Source organism: Rhopalosiphum maidis, chromosome 3, assembly GCF_003676215.2.
Source record: "Rhopalosiphum maidis isolate BTI-1 chromosome 3, ASM367621v3, whole genome shotgun sequence".
NCBI lineage: Eukaryota > Metazoa > Arthropoda > Insecta > Hemiptera > Aphididae > Rhopalosiphum > Rhopalosiphum maidis.
The window spans coordinates 58,711,203-58,732,906 of record NC_040879.1 but is presented as its reverse complement, the minus strand read 5'-3'; the positions used below and the strand labels follow the sequence as shown (position 1 = coordinate 58,732,906).

The 21,704-nt window shown below is 24.9% G+C and overlaps 1 protein-coding gene across 1 annotated transcript; it reads left to right on the top strand.

Annotated features, from left to right (window-relative positions):
• Positions 1 to 382: 382 nt before the first annotated feature.
• On the top strand, positions 383 to 16,867 carry LOC113557558. Its single transcript, XM_026963137.1, has 8 exons — positions 383 to 439; positions 915 to 986; positions 1,487 to 1,554; positions 14,628 to 14,714; positions 14,798 to 14,927; positions 15,004 to 15,132; positions 15,204 to 15,348; positions 16,587 to 16,867. Exons 1-8 carry the CDS (start codon positions 383 to 385, stop codon positions 16,865 to 16,867), a joined length of 969 nt encoding a protein of 322 aa, XP_026818938.1.
• The last annotated feature ends 4,837 nt before the right edge of the window (positions 16,868 to 21,704 follow it).

Here is a 21,704-nt window from a genome sequence, read left to right as displayed (position 1 = left end):
AGTTTGATCCTAACAGACAGATAATATAAAACGTGTTGAAAAAACATTGTATATTATATTAGAAAAATACATTAAATTCTAACTTAATTGAAGTAAACGTAAATTGTATTTGGCAATATTACTAAACTACTTAAGGAACCGTTTTTATTAACTGTATTAATTAATATTAACTTTTGGTACAAATTACAAACTAACACGTTTACCTGTCTTGGTACGCATTTTATGTACATTCTATACAAACGATGTGAGGCGTTGGTTTTAATGGACTTTAATAACCGATATCATATAACGCAGCGGTTCATAAAGTGTGCGCTGTAACGCTAATCGTTATGTTATCCAAGAATACATTTAAAATATTCTATTCATTATTTTATTTAAAAAAATGGTCATCGGTTTGATCAGGGGCGCCATGAGAAAAATCCAGTGCCATATGATCGCCGTAAGAAGAAAAAGTTTGGGAACCGTTGAGATAATGCTATTGCTGCACAATAATATTATTCTCTACGGCAGTGTTGCCTAACGGCCTAACTTTCATATTATAGTGACAGTAGTGACACACAGGCCAAAAGCCAAAAGGCTACAAGTCTGTTACATAGCCTCCCTCCCCACTCTTAAATCTAAATATTGAATTTTCTGGTTCGAAATTCCAATCCGTCATTGATGTGGACATTTATGAAAAAGCATATGTTCTATTTTTTACAAAAATATTAAAGTCTATTGGCAACAAAATCACACGTATAAGTTTCCTCTTAAACGGGTAAGACTTTTTTTTTGTTAACTTTTATTAATATATATATATTTGCTTATATTATAATGTATAATAATTAGTTTCAGTCAATTTCAAGTGTTTACGAATATTTTGTAAAATTAGAAGGTATAGATCCTTCACGTGTTTGTTTATTTCTACACTAAAGGATTCTTTCACCAAGGTCCAAGATACACCAGATTCAATCAATTATAAAGAAACAGATCAACAGATGTCATTGGTAATATTATAATTTAAAATTGTATGTATATTTATCTGCAACTGTCAATGTTACCATTTAGAATAGCTAAATATTAAGATGATGTCTGTCTTACAAAAGTACAATATAGAAAATATTATGTTCACAATAATCTATTTTACATTGTTTTTTAAATTAGAGTGAATTGACACTTATTATACAATTTAAAAGCAATAGTTTAAGCATTTTGAAGCTTCTATAGACATTTTAAGTATGAAGTGAGTTATGATAAGTTTATAATTATAGTATGTTGTACGTTTGTAAGACAAATACATCACGCACATTTACAAAATAGTATAAAATGAATAACCCATGTGTTTTGGATAATGTCATAAAAATTATGAAAGTGAACATTTATATAATATTTTTTTTAACCAAATTACAATTTTAAATTCAAATAGACTTCAGGCAGAAATATAACTCTAAAATCAAAATAGTTATTAATTAAGGGTATTCAATATTTATTTTAATATTGGTTATAGAAGAAGCAATATCAAAGAGACATAGCTAATCTACTGCAGACAAATCTTTCAACTTTCCAAACAGCAAAGTATGTAGATATAGTAGTTCAGTGTGTTATCTTGAAAAATTGTGCTGATTTATTAATAGTATACTTATAAGTACCTAAGTACTTCTAGTAGTGTAATCCCAAATCGGGTTAAGCTAGGTTGTTAATTTTTATGAGAATATGATCTAGAATTGTGATGGTTTTTTTCCTTAATTTATGACTGGACATTCAAGACAATTTTAAGATTTAAAATTTTTTCCTAAAAATAATAACAGTAAATACTTGATTAACCAGTTAAAATGTAAGATACTATTTAACGCTGTGTTATACAATATAGTGACAATACAGAATACAAACTTTTATAATTAATTATTATTAAATTTTTTTTTTTTTTTGATTAAATAGCTTTAATCTATTTTTTCATTAATAAAGCCAACATGAATATTTTTATTATACATAGTTAGCATTAAATTAAGTTGATTTGTACCTACCTAAATAATCTAGAAAAGATTGTTTAGAATATACCATTTGATATATTATTATCACTATATTTTTTTAAATTATTATTGTAAAGATTAGATTTAAAAATTTAAACAATAAAAGGTTATATTTTCATTTTTTAATAAATTGTAATAATTGTCTTATTTAATATTTAGAAGGCCATGAAAGATTTTGTGAAAATTTTATCTAAATAATAATTATCATAAATTCATTCTACAATATACTTTTTACCCTAAAAATAGTCTTATTTAAAATCTATGATCTATAAGTATTCCACACATATTTTTTGAAAAAAAAAATAGATACTGAGTCTTAACCAGTCTATAAATATTTAACTAGTTTTGTATAAAAATAAGTTCTTTAAGTATATAGAATATAGATGAAGATAAATAATTGAAAACTTTTTATCTAGATTTCCATTGAGAAATTATTTATTTTTTTGTAAACTATTCTATTATATTAATGTTAAATTGTAGGTACCTACCGAATATGAAAAAGAAAATATCTAGATTTAATAGCAGTTGTTACAAAGTTAATAAACTTTATTTTATTTTAAAAAGTTAATATTTGATAATTTTGACTAAACTATTTTCTATGGTTCATTTATGATAATTGAAAAAGTTAATTCAGAGAGTACATAGTAAGTAGTATATCCTGTTAAAATTAAGCAAACACAATAAGTATATTGGTAACTAATAGTATATACTTAAATTCTTTTATATCTATTAACATATCAACAAGTAAGATTTTTTTGAATCAACTTGTGCAATACAATGAATACAATATCTAGTGAAATAATAATAATGTATATGTATTAATTGAATATTTTCCATTGATAAAATTTATTTCTACACAATATTTATGAGTTGTAACTTGGATTCCAATCAATTAAATTTGTTAAAATTAAACATTTTAAACTTCTTTGTTGTTTTTTATTTTTTAATAATTATTTAAAAATTTGGTTTATTCAACACACAGCATTTAAATAGGTAAATTCTTATAATTCCATCTTATATTTTTCAAAAATGAAGAAACCAATTTTGGTGTCTGCGAGAGCACTTTATCAATTTTTAGTTTTATAGTTTATAAAATAAAATAATATTATCTCTAAGAAAAATTGTACGTTTCACGAAGTTAAAGCAGACCGTATACTTTTAGTGCCTTATATACTAAGACAATATTAATGTATTATCTGATAGTAAAAATATATATATATAAATAAAAAACTACAATTAAACGTTCAATGAGGTTGTAGTTGTCAGCATACCTTGTTATTTATTTTATTATCTTGTCGATTTAGATAATCGATTTATAAGTAATTTAAAATTACTACTTGATTACATTTGTTTGAATTCAAAAATGTTTAGCTCTACAAACTATCAACGAATAAATACCTGCAGATGTGTTACTAGAACTTTCACTTCTAACAATTATTGATAGAAATACATTTACATATAACGAATAACGAATTACAACAACCCACTTAACAATTTAATTCTATTACAAATACTTTTAAATAAACATTAACACATTTTTAACTGAAGACTCAACCTCTTAATTAAGAACATGAACTAAGTTTAAAAACCGAGACCCATTTCATTTTTTGATTTATACAATAATTGTTAAACATTTAATAATTGTTTACTTGTTTCAGGTATGTTATCAATGTTGTACATAATATAGTTCAAAATGAGTTGTTTTAACAATACATACTACATAGGCATATAGCATATAAATAATATTGTATTACCGTTAACCAGTACCTACCCAAGTTACTTGTGAGAGATCATTTTTAAAATTAAAAGAAAGTTATGATAAATTGTTTCCCAAGAAACAATGGAAGCATTAGTATCAATAATCATTATTCAATGAAGTTTTAAAATGTAATTGATACTATCGGAAAGAGCTCTAATCGATTTTCTAAACTTTTGTTTAAAAATAAAATTATGAAAAAAAATGTGTTAATTATAATATTAGATATTTATTTAATTATTTTCATTACCTAATATATTTATTTTATTTTATTATGTATGTATTGTGCCATGCTTATGCCATATCAAATTCTAGTATTATGAGATCTATTTTACTTATTGAAGATTAAAAATGTACTATTTTTATTTTACATATTTTGGAGATTTGAAGATTACGGCATATTTTATTATCTATTCAGTATTTTTATATTTTTCCCGGCATATTATTGAATTTATATGCACAATTTTCTAATACACCAATTCATTATTTTCATTTATTTTACTGTTTTTAAAATTTAAAATTCCTATTGAACACAAAACGCAGTAACAAAAGTATTCGAGTATTCACACTTTGCTCATAAATGTGAAGTCGAGTTGTAATTTACTATAGGTAATTAACTACCCAGACTAGTATATCACCATCGAGTCGATCGACAGATTTTAAAATACAATCTAGCAATTTGAATTATCCGATTATTCATTATGTGATCGATCGATAATGGTAAAATTAATTTTTATTACGAACGACTTATATTTCTAGAAAAGTCGATCATTCGATTGCAATCGATTGTTTGACGAACCATGTCATAGAAGAACAAATTGTACTTTACCACATTCCAATTTTTGATTTTTTTTTTAAACATTACACATAATATAGGAACAAAGATATTTTGTATTTTCGCGATTACCACTCTCTAGTTCAATTTAGGACAAAGGCACCTATTAAATATTTTATGAAGAAGAATATTCTTGTGCATTGACCGGATACATTATTGTCATTATTATTACATATTTACATTTTTTATAAATATAAGCATGTTTTAATTTAAAATTATTTTGATTATTTTTAACCATTAATAACTTATTCAAAAATGTAAATATTTAAAATCTATCCGGTCAATGTACAGGAATTCTTCTTCTGTATAAAATATATAATAGGTTAATATGTGTCTATTTGCTCTAAATTAAACCAGTAACTAGTAATCGTGGAAATATAGAAGATTTTTGTTCTTATATTATGTGGGAGATAGACAAAAAAAACAAATGTTGGTGTAGTGGCTTCTTAACGATTTATGAACGATAATGCTTTTAATATTTGCATGTTCAACGAGACGTCACCTTTTGTTTTCTGTAGGTACAACAGTTTAGGTTATTTAATAAAAAATAATAGTTTCTTTTTATTTTCATATATCATAATCATTTATTAATATCGTAACACTCCGCACTCGTCATTATCACTATACAGTTTCTGTTATTTTTCGTCGACTGTATTTTATTCGATTTAACTTATGACTTAAAATGATTACCTATTGAATGTATTATAAAATATTAGTTTATCAGTTTAAGAATGAAAAGTAAATTGCTCTGCTACTAACTCCGATCACAATACTCAAGGTCTTACGAATTTCTCGTAACAGTACCAAATAATATATAAATAACCAATTTAAAACTATACAAAATATCACATTACATATACAAATATTGTCTTTGTCCTCTCATTGGTTTTTTACAATATTTTAATTTTTTAAGCGACTTATAAGAATTTTTAAATTGTATTATATCACATACTAATAAATTATTTAAAAATGATAATATGGCGAAAAACCAAGAAAAGAGTATAAAAAGTATTCTTACCCGTGAGTTTGATAACCTAACGTCAATTTACTCTAATATTTAACATACAGCACAAAAGTATACGTTTTAGTTTGATATGCATTAATGCCATTAATTAAACAGAGACAACACACGCAGATACAAGATGTTCCCTCTAGAAAACAAAAAACATAATATTATACATATTATTTACTAAAGTATAACCATTTAAATTATTATTCGTAATTAGTATACGTATTAGAAACAGTTATTAAAAAAAAGAGCTACAAAACGAGCTATAAAACGCGTATGATTCACTATGATTAAATATTAAAAATAGACAAATTAAAAAATAGAATATATATATATTGTTGAAATAGCTAATTAATAGAAAAATATGCGTAATATAACGATCAACCGTGTAACCAGAGACGGATTTACACAATTACCGCCCCTAGGCAAATTTTATTTTGCCGCTCCATTAAACTTATTAACGAGAAAACATATTTTTAAGTACTTATTTAACAAAACTACTCAAAAAAAATAAATCATAAATACTGATACTAAACAATAACTATTGGTTATGTTAATAAACTGTTCTAATCAAGTAAATATAGTACCAATACAATATTTTTATTAAAATATAATGTATCACCATGTTTTTGAATAAATTTGCTCTACCAATTAAATATAATTATTATATAGATATATTTAAGTTCCTTCAACAAACTAACGTGTCCAATCAAATTTAAATTATATTATTATAAAAAACAATAGCAAATAATCAAATTTAAAAATTCATACTTTTTATTATACAACATACAAATAATGAGAAAAAATAATGTAAAAAAAAGTAAACTATTTAATTTGTTTGCGTCTTGCTTTTAGTTTGTACGAATATATTGTATAAGAATATTCACAGCGACTGGTTTATAATTAAATTATCGTTCCAATACGAACCGATCGTCACCCGTATTCGTACAAAAAATATCATTTATGTATGTATTGTGCGTGTAGTGAGTGCGTCATGTGATCGAACGATCCACGACCGATTATTGATAATTTTTACGAATTAGTAAAAAAAACAAAATAACGAAATATGATATCTATAGTTTGTATTTAGATATTAGATATACTTTCTGGCAGTCGTTCGATAATTTACTTGGACGTTTATAGTTTATTGTTATGTATTATAAAATAAAGAAGAAATGTTAATTATATTAACAAGAATATGTTATATTTAAATATTAAACATTTGTATTTGCCATCATTCAGAGTAATCACCCTACATTAGAAAATCAAAAAAAAACCTAGTATTCTCAATAAAATATTGGCCTGAAATTACCGTCCTAGGCAACTGGCTACTTTGCCTGACGCTAAATCCACCACTGCGTGTAGCTACGTGATATTTAAAAAATATTATGTACTATTGTCTATTTGTATTTTCGTTTGTGGCAATGCTGCGAAGGTATGTAAAATAATATGTGTGGTGGCTGATCATTAGCTATACCTACCCACGAATAACGTCCCTTGAGTATTTTTTTACTCTAAATACCACGTTTAACATTTTTATTTTTGGATTTTCACCATATTATTTACCTACCACATTGCATTAACTTTAACAAATATAACAACAGTCAACAATAAATAATTTCACTAAAAATAAAAAAGCAACTATGTTAAGACCTTACAATGCATGTCGATTACCATAACTTAAATATAATAGGTATTAATGTTAATTTTTATTAGGTTTTCTAAATAATAGCTTTTCTGAACTGATACAAGAATGTTTGTAAAATAAAATTGTACCTACCTATTGTATGTTAAATAATAATATGTTATTAATGATTTATAGTAATAATAATTATTGTTGTATGTTAGGTATACTAACCTCGTACTTTGGTTTTACTTTAATGCGATTAATACGATTTTATAATAATATGTAATTAGTATCTTAGTCGTTTTGAATGTTTTATTTAAGCATTTATTTTGAATTTCGAGGGAGTAGTGACTATAGTGCCTACAATATTTATATACACGTTCGACTGTTGGCATTTAACATTGATGATTAACATGATTAACATATTATTAAAGACTGAGAACAAACGTTCGACGTCAACCGAAGTTATTGAGGCATATTTGAAGTTTACGTCGTAATCGATTATTTATCATATAACTAAATATATAATATATAAACTATTATTTAGTGACTATGAAATTTAGTTTTAATTTTTCTACTTGACAAAGTATTAATTTATACATTTTTTTAAATTTTCGCTTCAATATGCAATAACCTTTAACTATGCAGAAATATGCAAAAAAATAATTCATCATTAGATTCAAATTATGATGGTTCGTGGAGATAACTGACAAAAGTCCAAAAATATTAAAAGGAAAAAAATATGCAATTGCGTAGAAATCCGCGCTCTAGTTATATCTAATAAAAATATTTTCAATATCGTAAATACATTTTTTGAAAAAATGTTTGCCATAAATTCAATAGATCTATTGTGGTATAATGTAACACCGTCAGTTAATCATGTGAGATTCGTGATTGTATTAATACAATTGAACTAGTTTCTACCATATAAATTATAAATTATAGAATTAGAGTTGTGGACCCAAGGAACCAACAAAATTTATCGTATTTAACCAGCCTCTTTTAAGTCGAAAATTTAAATTGTTCTAAGGAATATTTTAATATAGTTATATTAGCATTAGATTAGACGCACGCGCGTCAGCGGACAGTAGTTATTTTCATAATATGTATAGACATGTAGTGCATACAAAGAATACAAACACATTTTAACTGCTCATATATTATATGTGTTCTTTTTCATTATTAGTATGGTTTGTCGTCTGTCAATATTTGGGCAAACGATAAACAAACGAGTATACGACCGACAATTGTTGCTTATACGAGATCTTCCCTTATAATCGCCACTGTGCAAAAATATTCGTATCCCGTCCGTCCGCTATATATACGTTCGTTATTGTTCACACAAGTTTTCATGAAATCAAAAATGTTATACACCGTATTGTCCGTAATATATAGTGTAAATATTTTATGTACTGTACACATCTGTACGAATAGGATACAGTCGTGTATTTATCGTGGTCCACCACATGAATAGAAATTCAATAAGTAGGTATACGTACTTTCGTAAATTAAACTTTAAATTTGTCTTTAACAATAACAACATTGGATATTAGGGGAGCTCGATTTCTTCTGTACTAGTGACAATATACTTAACCGTTGGATGTTTATTAAATTATTATATATTTATACGTTTAAAATATAAGCTGCTAATATTAATATACTGTTACTGTATTAATTTTTTTTTTAAGTTAAACTACCAATAATATAAAATTCGTTTTTTACGTTTTATCGTAAGGTTACGTGTACATCGAGAAATTTGTAGGATATACATATAGTTAATACGATAAACCAATTTTCGGAAAGATCGATTTTAGTTTTTTTGGTTTTAATTAAAGTTTTAATGACCTTAGAGACTTGAAATTTTCAATAAAATATTAATTTAAGCATTTACTTTAGATATTAGGCTATAATTTTCAAAATATTTGATATATTTTTATGCTATTGAAATGTCTAATTTTTTTTAATTATTCTCGATTTATTTACGTATGATTTAATACTTTTGTCTTGGAGTAAAATAAAAGATTTTTTATTATAGTTGTCCTTACGGAAACCTAGAAACTTATTTTAATTTTTAATATTATTAATATATTATTTAAACGTAGTTTTATTGTTATTCCAAAAAAAAATTGTCCACGCAGACACTTTTCATACCTCTACGTACATTATTATTAACTTGGCAGTTGACACTATACATTTTTTTAAATATTTACTATAGTAGCAACTAATAGCAATATAAATAAAAATATAATATCCTTTATAAGTTTATGACATAGGTTGAAAGTACATTTCCGCTCAGCGTTATTTTTTTCTATTCAACAGTTTATCACTCAATCAAAATTGAACTCAATATCAGCTATTAGTCAACAATCATTATCGTGACCTATTCAGTGACGATAGATATAGTAAGAAAACACAGCCGATCAATGACCATATCCTTTTTCTAACAATATATTTTATGACTAATTTAAACAAAAATTGTATGTCTAAACAGTGAATCATTGATAGAGAAACGTTATGCTATTGTAATCGTTATTTAATTGTGTCTATATCTTTAATCCAAATAATATTATCCGTTGACATTTTAGACTGATGTAGTATTTTAAAATATCAGTTTGACACATAATTTGAATTTAACAAACAAATGCTGTAGTCAGGGCTTGATTTAGGCATTTTGTGGCGTTAGGCAAAATAAAACATGTGGCTCCTTATTGTCGTATAGTAGTGTATATATAGTCATATAGCCCTCCCCCTCCACAAATGAGCTGTATAAAACAAAATAATAGTTTATTACAATTTGGTATTTACCTTCTTATACATTTTCACAAACATAATTATAATGTTATACACTTTTTTACCTCTACAGACTACGGATTTATTGTACCTATTAATTTCATTTACATTTTACGCTCATAAGGATTAATTATTTTATTTTTTTGAAATATTATATGTTTCTTATATTTATTTTATATTATAAAAGTAGTACTTAAAAAAAATAAAGTTCATAAAAATCCGAGGCCTTTTAATAACGGGCAGTTGTCTATCGTGCTTAATAGTAAATATGGCCCTGGCGGTAGTCTGCTTCCATGCATTATTTTTATATCAAAACCAGCGGCATTGATGCAGTGTTGAAGTATAACAGTATAAGGCAGAACTATTACATTCTTACAAATAAATTACGATAGTTATTAGTTCAACATACAAATATGAAACAATTGCAGATGTATTAAAACGACTCGTAGTATTTTTTACGACTTTAGTATTATAATTATCGTTTAATATGTTTATCGTAATTAATTATGGCGACGCTTGATAATTATTTTAAATAACTATAAAAACATACATACTATACAATATAAAATTATATCGAATGGTAATTGATAGCTCTAAAGTCAACTCCAATAAAAAAACATGAAACTTATACATAGAACGAAAAATTCCAAATTGTACTACTTAAGAATTATGGGCTACAAATTTAAAATTACATTTTTTTAATTCCTCACATTCAAATTATATTACTACTAATACTTCATTTAAATTTTAAATTGCTTATCACTGTGAACCTTATATAGTCTTTTCTGTGACCGCAACTTAGATATTATAACCTAAAATTTCAGAAACCGAAACTTTTATATGACTTACCTACTATTGGTGTGACCGTAACTAGTATGTAGCCGAACACGACGTTATGTGATCTGTCAATTATTCGTTAACAATCAATCACCTGTACATGACGTGTATACTGTATATGTATTTAAATAATGGCCTATAATATATATTATATATATTTATGTGTGCGTGTGTGTGTGTGTGTGTGTGTGTGTGTGTGTGTGTGTGTGTGTCAATCTACTACTGATCCTGTAGATAAAAACTAAAAACCAAAAACCAAAAATTATCGTTTTTATTAACTTTATCATCATTTTTTCTACGGGTTTACACAGCAACTTAACATAAATTAGGTATAAACTTTAAGTCTATAAATGTATAATATTAAATGAATAGTATAGATTTTATCATTTTATTTTTGGTTTTTCACATCAAACTACATATTATACAGAGTGATTATATAAGTTTTATTTAAAATATTCTGATTTGTACCTTTTTCCCCCGAGACTTTTTTTCCTACTACTACTTTTTATCTAACTTGTTGAAACGTAAACATTTACAAAAAAAAAAACTAAATAATTTCTCTTTTATTTTTTAAATGTATTTACTTAATTAGTAATCATGACTAACGTTGAAAACTGTAAAATTATTAAGTGTATCTTATTAAATTAACATATTACAAATTTATTACCGATAACAATATGTTAACGACGAAAATAATATAGCCACGTTTTTGTTTATCACGACATTCGTGGACGCTCATTTTATAAACAAACTATTTATATAAAATATATTATATTATACTAGCTGCAGAATTACCCGGCTTCGCTCGTGTGTAGTTTGAAATGAAATTCTTGAATCAACACGCATTGTTGTGTTTTAAACAAAAAAAAATTATTTTTATAAGGAAATCAGGAAGGTATTTGGAACAACTCTGTGAAAAAAAAATTGGAAAAAAGTTAAATAGCGTCGTCACGAAATGGGAACATAAAAATGACCTGTTCTTTTATATATATTATAAGGATAAGAATATCAAATATACGTTGAAGTCTCCCACCGCGACATTCCTGCTAATGCCGTGGTGGGATGATCCAGTATTCCGGTGTCGACCTGTTCAGTAATCACAGCCCTTACTCAATAGTCGACAGTTATCGTTGACAACGCATTGCAGTCGGTCTTGGAATCATTTGAGAGAGCATTCCCTACAACAGACTGCTTTGTTAATTTATTTTACGTTAAATTTAAAGGTATGTTAAAATTTTTTTTTATATCTAAATAAATTGTATTGTTTTTCATTTTTTAAACAACCGCCGATGTATGCGGAATGACTTTCCGAAGTATTAAAAATAATAATTAATTTTGTTATATTTTATTACCTTTATAGGCTATAGTTACAGAAATGCACAAACACACCAAGGATTTATATTATAACAAAGGCTTGGAGCCTTTTGATTTCCGTTTAAGATATCTAAGTGAGTGTCTATTATTAAATATTTATGTGCTTATAGGTATTAATGAACATAGCTCATTCGGCTCCCGTTTTAAAAAAAGGTAAATTCGTTAACGCCTCCCGTCAAAAAAGGTTTTACGAACAGGTAATTTCCCAAACGGCTCCGGTTTTTTACAACACAAATTCTTTTTTAATATGAAATTATTATTTATGTATTAATATTTTAAAGTAATATTTTAAATGTATAAAAATTATATGAAAAAGCATATTATATTATTGCGTTATTGTGAATTCAATTAAGAATAAGTTAAAAAAACGTAAAACGTGTGTATATAAAATATTCAAAAAAATAAAAAATTTAAATTGTTGGTAAATTTTTTTGGCATAATTTTTTTATAAACTCAATGCGTGTTATTTTGTTTAATGAAAACTCGTAAATTATTTGCGCAATTAGCTCCAGTTTTTTTTCTTCATAAAACTCGTTTACTTATGCCAGAGACTTTGAAAAACTCAAATTAGTATTACCGTTAGCAGTTTGGGAATTTACCTGTTCGTAACACCTTTTTCGACGGGAACCGTTTTGAAATAAGCAAACAATGGACGGGAGCCGTTTGGGATGCACCGGTATTATTGTCGAGTGTATATCAGAGGATATCTAACCTGTTTGTTATGTTTCTGTCATATAATAATCCAACAACATACCAAATTCAGTTTTGTTAGACTTAAAATTAGTGTAAATTGACCAATTTTTTTATTATTATTAAAACTGACGCCAACGGGATTTTTACAATTTAGTAGATACATAATATATAATATAACATAAATACAACATATGAATATAATAAGTTATTAGAGCTCGTAAGTTGATGCATTTTGCATTTTTTTTTTTTAATTTTTTTATGTTTATTACTTTTTAAGTAATATTTTTGACATTTTTAGGTCATTTTCCCACATTTTTAGTCATTTTTTCTAATTTCACATTAGTTAACTTCTTATCATTATGCCGATAACTTACATAGAACTTTGAAATTATCACGGACCTATCCGATTTTATCTCACCAAATACAGTCTTCGTTGTCGTGTTGTAATGAATATTATTATAACTAAATTTTATTATGTTTTGTAATATTTTTAAAATGCCGAACATTTTTTAATTTAATTTTTAAGGATATTGGTAGTAATTTGTACGTCATATTTTGAGTAATTTGTAAGCTTTGACAAATGTATATAGAATTTTATAGTAAAATAGAGTACAATTTAAAACAAAATATATTTTTATTAATTTAAAAAATTAATTTTTTTAGGTCACTTTTTAATATTTTTAAGTTTATCAACTTTCGAGCCCTATTAGCTATTAATAACATTAATAACAGTTTTTTTCACATAAGGCTAAACTTAATTAAGATTAAGAGATGTATATCTGAATCGTTTAATAGATGCAAAATGTGTGCCTCCATACTAAAGGTATACTCATTTTAAAATTTGAATATCAATAAAACTCTACGTTATGCCCTAGACCCTAGTTAATATTTATATTCTTATCCAAGCTCGGCCCAATAATAGGCCGATGCGCTTTAACATTAATGCTAACAACATAAAACTAGTAATGATAAACGCAAACATATAATGTATGTTCATCTATGTGGCTGTATTCACCTCAATCTAAAATTATTTTCATTATTTTTACATACGTAATCTTCAATATAAACTATTTTACAAAGAATTGTATGCATATACAGAATTTATTACCGATCTATTAGATAGTACTATATAATGCTTCATCTCATACTAATAATGAAATTAGGTAAGGTATAGTTAATTGAAATAGTTCTTACATGGGCATTTTGTTTCTTGATTATTATTTATTAAAATAGTATAAAATAGAAGACATTTTTATTTGTTAAATATGTGAGTATTATATACAATTATAAAAACAATCGTTTTTTTTTTTTAATTTGGTATGTTTTTTTAGGAAAGCTTAATAAAGTAAATAAGCCCCCTGCAAATTATGAACAAGTGCCAATCATCTCTAATACTACGTAAGTATAATTTAATGTTAAATTTTGTATTTTATATTATGAACTGCATATAATAATTTTTAATTTTTAAAGTTCAATGAATGAAACTTCTATTGTTCTAATAGAAGATCCTTCTAATAATTTAAGGCCTAGAAAGCCTAATGTACCAACCAATTAAGTTTTTTACTTTTAAAAAAAAAATTATTATACAGCTTACACAATTAGCTAAATAATAAAATAATGATGAATGCTTATAAAATATTATATTTAAAAATCTTATATTACAAATATTTGTAAATATATTTATTTATTACTTTTAGTTCATTTGTTAATACTACTGTCAATTACTTAATACCAAGTACATCTTACCAGCCTAATTATCAACATGGCTTACACCGGTCAAAAAGGTATATTTTTAACTCAATATGAAAGTGTATAATTTTATAATGAAATTAATATACATTTTTTTTATTTATATGATTTACTTTAGATTAAGACGTAGTAATGCTCCTGAATATATATCAGCACCAGCAGTATTTAAAAATATTGGAAATGATTATGATTTTCAACGGTCAATGACTTCTAGTAAAGTAAAAAAAGAGACTGCTGAAGATATAAATGTAAGTCATATATTGATAGTTTAAAATATTTTTTTTTAATAACTATTCTTTAAAATTATTCAATAAATATTTACATTTATCAAATTGGCCACAGAGATGGATTGAAGAAACTGAATACAAAAATGCCTTAGCTCAAGCAAATAGTGTTATAAATATTAAAGTCCATTGGCGACAAATGGGCACGTATAGGTTTCCTCTTAGAATGGTAAGACATTTTTTTTATTAACTGATATTAGTATTTATTTATTTGCTTTTATTATGATGTATAACAATTAGTTTCAGTCATTGTCAAGTGTTTACAAACATATTGCAAAGTTAGAAGGTGTAGATCCTTCACATGTTCGTTTATATCGAAACCAAAGGATTCTTTCACCAAAAGATACACTAGATTCAATAAAATATAAGATAACAGATGCCATCGGTAATATTATAATTTTTAATTTAATATTTATTTATGTGTCTCTATTAATATTACCATTTAGATCATTTAACAATAGTTTAATATTAAAAGGATGCCAGTTAGCTATACAAAAGTACAATATAGTAAATAATATAATGATAACAATAATCCATTTTACACTGTTATTTTTTAAATTAGAGTGAATTGACACTATTGTACAATTTTAAAGCAATATTTTAAACATTTTGAATAGTATACACTATATAGACATTTTAAGTATCAAGTGAGTTATGATAATTTTATAATTATACGTTTATACTATGTTGTACGTTTGTTAGACGAAGACATCACACACTTTTACAAAACAATATAAAATACCATTATAGTTAACCATGTTTTTTAAATATCATAAAAAATATAAAATGATAATTTCTATAATATTTTTTTTTAACCAAATAACAATTTTTAAGTTCAAATAGACCTTGGGCAGAAATATAACTATAAAATAACTCTAAAATCAAAATAGTGATTAATAAACGACAAACATAATTATTTAAATTAAGGGTATTCAATATTTAATATTCATTAAGGAAGAAGTAATATCAAAGAGATGTAGCTAATCTACTGTAGACAAATTTCCCAACTTTCCAAGCAACAAAGTATTTAGATATAGTAGTCCTGGGTGTTATATTGAGAAAATTGTTCTAATTTATTAATAATATACTTGTAAGAACTTAAGTGTAATCCCAAACCAGGTTAAGCTAGGTTGTTAATTTTTATAAGAATATGATCTATAATTTTGAAAGTTTTTTCCTCAATTTATGACTGAACAGTGGAAATTCAAGACAGTTTAAAGATTTTAATTTTCCTAAAAATAATAATAGTGAAGACTTGATTAGTCCATTAAAATGGAAGATACTACTAAACATTATATTATATAGTGACAATACAAATGCAAACTTTATTACTTTATTATTTTTTTTTTTTAATAGTAGCTTTAAACTATTTTTCTATTAATTAAGCCACTATGGATATTTTTATTATACATTGTTAGTATTTAATTAAAATAATTTGTACCTAAATAATCTAAAAAAGATTGTTTAGTTTATACCACAGATATATCATTATCACTTAATTCTCTAAAATTATCAATGTAAAGATTAGATTAAAATTTTTTAAAAATAATAGTAGGTTACATTTTTAGTTTATATTTTCATTTTTTTAATAATTTGTAATAATTGTTTTGCTTTAATTTTTAGAAGGCGATATTACATTTTTGGAAAGCCCCAAGTGTACAACCTATACTGCATTAGGTAAAGAAGAATTGGTGACGTATAAAATAACACGACAGGCCAAGAGTCCAATCATTGTAAAGATGAGGAAAACGGATAAAATGTCAATCTTGTATATTAAACTGAAAGAATTGTTAGGAATAAAATTAGACTCATTTACATTAAAGCTGAATGGAGATAAAGTTAAGTACAGTGACACAATGGCAAGCTTAGGACTTGAAGGCGATAACAATATTTCACTTGAGTAATTTTGCTTTTAAGCATATTTTAATTTAACCAAAACAATAACCACATACCTAAGTTGTTTTCTACATTATATGTGTATATAATATTATTATGTATAAAATGTTCTTATTGTTCCTGCCTGATAATATCCAAATGTAGACATATATGAAAAAGTTTTTATTGACATGTGAAATGTGCATGGTGTGGTCTTAAACTGATGGTGATGTAAGGTAGGCTATGGGGGCTGAAGTCCCTCCCTTATACTATAGGTACCTACCTAATATATTTCAAAACTAAAACCTAATACCTATACTTTTATTGCCTTGAAGTAATTTTTTTAATTTAGCCATCCCTTCCTTATTTAATTTATGGATCCGTGTATCATTTTACATACCCTTAATTATAAGAACTCGTTAACCATCTCAACTTGATCACCCCAATTACAAGGCTCCCCCCCCCAAAAAAAAAAAATATCTAGAAGCATATATAAGTTTCTCCAGCACGGTTTATGACCTGTAAAAATAAATGATAACTAAGGCCGGTTACACCGATATTAAAAAAAAAAAAAAAAAAAAAAAAAACAATTAAAGGCATACAAAAAATATATAAAATGTATGTAATAAAATTAATAAGTTAAAACTTAATTAAGAAAATATAATAGCTAACTTTTATAGACTTTTGAATTGTCATCGACCTCTGAGTTTGTTTAGGTTGTTTGTCACGACTAATTAAAGAAATTAATATTAATAATAACGTTTAATTTTACAGTTCTACAAAACACATATTCTAATACAACTTATTACAAATCATTACTTTTAATTATTGTTATTTGCTAATATGTTTATTTAATGTGATTTTTGTACTTTGTACTATAAAGCCAATAATAGACATTAATACGGGATATCCATCAGATTACGCACAATGTACTCATTGTAGTACTGTACCTACATAATTAGCTACTCAATCTCACTTCATTAATTATACTCATTTTTATATTCGTGGGTTAAAGAAATATAGACAAATTTCCAAAAAAAATGTATTTGTTTTTTGATAAAAGTTTATAAATTAACAAAAGAAAGTCTTGTTCAACTGAACCTCATGATGATGCTATCGATTTCAAATTTAGCTTATTAACTTGAAAAAAAAAATAATTAATTAAAAAAGTAACATGATTGGAATTTACAATTGTCCATTATTTTAGCTTGTAGTTAAAATTATTAAAAATCAGTAACGTATCACTACATATTATGCATATATTCACTTACCACATTATAGGCACCTACTTATATATGTTACTGGTGTGTGTTAAGTATTATATAATGGCTCCATTACAAAATATTAATAGGTATTGTAGAGCGTTGCACTACTGCTGATGTACTTATGTGATGTTGTAAAGCTTAATTTGTATGTAATGGCAATATGTAATTTGATTTTTGAATATGTAAATTCATCGCTTAAAAGAATGATAAAATTAACTTTTGTGAAGTGGTATATTTTCACAAACCTCCTCATCATGTTCAAGTTACAACGTACAAATGATAAGTCAATAAACTTAATTTGTAAATTATTGTAAATTGATTTATGAAATTTATAAGTTTCTCAGACCAAAGGCGTGACTGAAATAAACATAATAGAGCGTCTAATTCATTTTAGTACTGATTTAAATTATTGAAAAATAACTAAAATTTAAAAAAAAAAGTGGTCCATACAAATGAACATATGAGTATATTATTATAAAAATATGAAATATTGAAAACTATACAAAATATGCCTGTAATGTAAGGATGCCAGTAGATTATTTTTACTTAACTGAATATTGTAGGCAGGTATTTGTGTAAAAAATATGATATTTTACAAGTCAAAATAATTATAAATTATTATTTTAAAATTCAATTATGTGAACAATTTACAAAATTGTTTGAGTAAAATAAAAATGTTTAAACGAGGTAAACAAGAATAAATTACTATAACTACCAATACTTTAACGACCGTTTATATAGCTCTTAAATATTATTGATAAATAATATAATAATAATAATAATAATAATAATAATAATAATAATAATAATAATATAATAATAATAATAATAATAATAATATTATAATAATATAATAATAATATAATAATTTAATATTATTATTTAATAATATTATTTTAATATTATTGTTTAATGTTTAAACTCGTGTTAATTATTATACCTTATACCTACTGACCTACTGTAGATGTATAGTATAATATAATGCACAAGTATTACGTCAATGATCTCTCATTAAACTTAAGTTCTCGTATTTAAATTGTATTATTATTTATTGTTTCATAAATAATATATCAAGACGGTTAAATAAACTAAACAAACTTTCGTTTTTGAAAATAAAAATAATAAATGTCAAAATTAACCTAATCTATTGTGAATGAATTTAATAGTCAATGAATGTCCATGTAGTCTGTAAATGAGCACATACAATAATTATAGCAATAATATTTGTATATATACATATTTATTTCTTAGCACTAATTAAGGTCAAACTCCATAAAAACTACCAGCAAAATTCTGATGTTCAAAACGAAAATCATGGTATCAAGAATTCAATAACGATAAAATTTTTTTTCATATACGCCACTCACAAGATATTCTTAATGATAATTTTCATCAATTTTTTATTTAAAACTCTTTTTTTTATTCAATAATATTTTTAATTTGTAATATTTAATAACACCTTTGGTGTCAAATTTCTATTCAACTATTATTTTTGAAAAATTTAAAGTTTTCAAAACAAATTAAAATTTTAACATTTTCAACTACTATAATTAAATATTTTTTTTAATTCTATAGAATATGTCGAAAAAAAATGTGATTGCCATTTAAAATAAGAATTTAATACTCCTAAGTCCTATAGTACGTAAAATAATGGGTATTGAAACTATTTTGAAAAGTATTCTTAGGTATAAATTTGTATGGTCTATTCAATCATAAATATATAGTGATATGTATATATAGGTATTATATAATGCAATATAATAATATGTTTGTACTTTTTTGTAATATAATCATTAATTATTCTAATACATATACACACACACGTTAACACATATTACAAATATATGAAACGTATAAGAAATTATAATTAATTATTATAATATATAATATTCATATAATTCATGAACGTGCACAGGTCTTCTTGGTACGGGAGGAAATACTCCAAACCCCTCTCCCCGATATTGACAACATTTAATATTATATTTTAATAATGAATTATGTATACAGCTAAACAATTCATTATAGACATTGTCCGAATATTTCTTGGCTTAAATACTTAAAAACTAATTTAATATATATGTATACAACAAATAATAATAATAATGTATAATATGCGATGCAAAATTTAATAAAATCTTTCTGTAAATACCTTAATGTATACTACCTAAGCATATAGAATCATTGCATAAATAAACAATTTCTTAAAATAAATCAAAATATCATAATGTATAGTAAATGTGTATTTATACATATAATAATATTAATTAATATTATTATATTCGCAAATACTCACGAATAATGTTTTTGATTTATTATGAAATATTTAACATCATTATTTATCATTAAAAATAAAATAAATTAAAAATATTTTAAAATGGTGGGCTAAATATAAAATAAATGTAAGTTAAAGAAGAATGAGCGTGTGTGTGTGTGTGTGTGTAATATATTTAATGTGAAGCAAATACAAGGGACACAAGCCTTGAATAAATGCCAGGATCTGCGGAACTCTTATCTACACTTATAATTGCTATAATGATTATATGAATATTGAATTATTTAAATTACCTTCCTATTTACCTTATACCTACCTATTACCTTCCTCGTGATCGTCGGAGGGCTCTCGAGGTCGTGATTCCAGAATATTATGATCAAATACACAGTAGTAGTAAAATGTAGATAAGCAAGTTATATAAATTAATGCAGATAACATGTTGCTTATGCACCTTACCTTATTCGCAACTCTAATTGTTTTGTGCAGTTGTCATAAACTTAAAAGGTAATAAACATTAGAATCCAAATAAAAAAACAACACTGATTTGTTTTCGTTGAATTGAAAAAATGCCCAATTTAAATGTATATATAATAACATATATGTTTATGTTTTTTTATATAACTGATTTGAGGAAAACATTAAATATATTAACATGACTTTTGTCAATAAGGTTAGTACGAAAATTATTTTTAAATTCATATTATATTTGCATATTTTAAAACGTATATAGCCTGCTTTTAGCACTTAAGTGCATAAATATTTAACAGCAATTAACGAAATTGACATTATAATTATAATAATTTATATCTAAGACATCATCTAATGTCGTCAAAAAACTAAATGTATTATTTCATTAAGCAGGTCAACATATTGGCTATTAAAGAACCTATTTTAATGGCTATAATATAACTTAGTTAATACAAATTATTGATTTCGCATGATACAAACAAATAAATACATAAAAAATATAAATGATTCAAGCACACCGATTATAGATATATTTATAGTAAAAATAAACCTATCGATCAGCGAACACGAATATAATATAATTCATAACGTGGTGATCACTCACAACGATACCTGTATAATAGTTTAACGGGAGCTTCTTAAAATATTCCCATTCGTAAAAAATGCGGGACACAAATAATAATAAAGTTAAACAATGATGAGTACCTAATATTTATCGAAAACAACGTATTGCGAAATCTTCGTAAGGCTTCGTAAAATGTGTCTAATAACAAAATTCAAAAATAAATAACGTCGTATTTCCTCATAGAATTGTATAAAATAAATACCAGTTTACAATAACAGCTTGCCTATAGCCTCTCC

Coding starts and splice junctions, on each gene's coding strand:
- LOC113557558 (XM_026963137.1), top strand. CDS start 383: ATGGTCATCGGTTTGATCAGGGGCGCCATGAGAAAAATCCAGTGCCAT. Junction 987..1,486: donor CAGATCAACAGATGTCATTG/GTAATATTATAA, acceptor TATTGGTTATAG/AAGAAGCAATATCAAAGAGA. Junction 14,928..15,003: donor AGACTGCTGAAGATATAAAT/GTAAGTCATATA, acceptor AAATATTTACAT/TTATCAAATTGGCCACAGAG.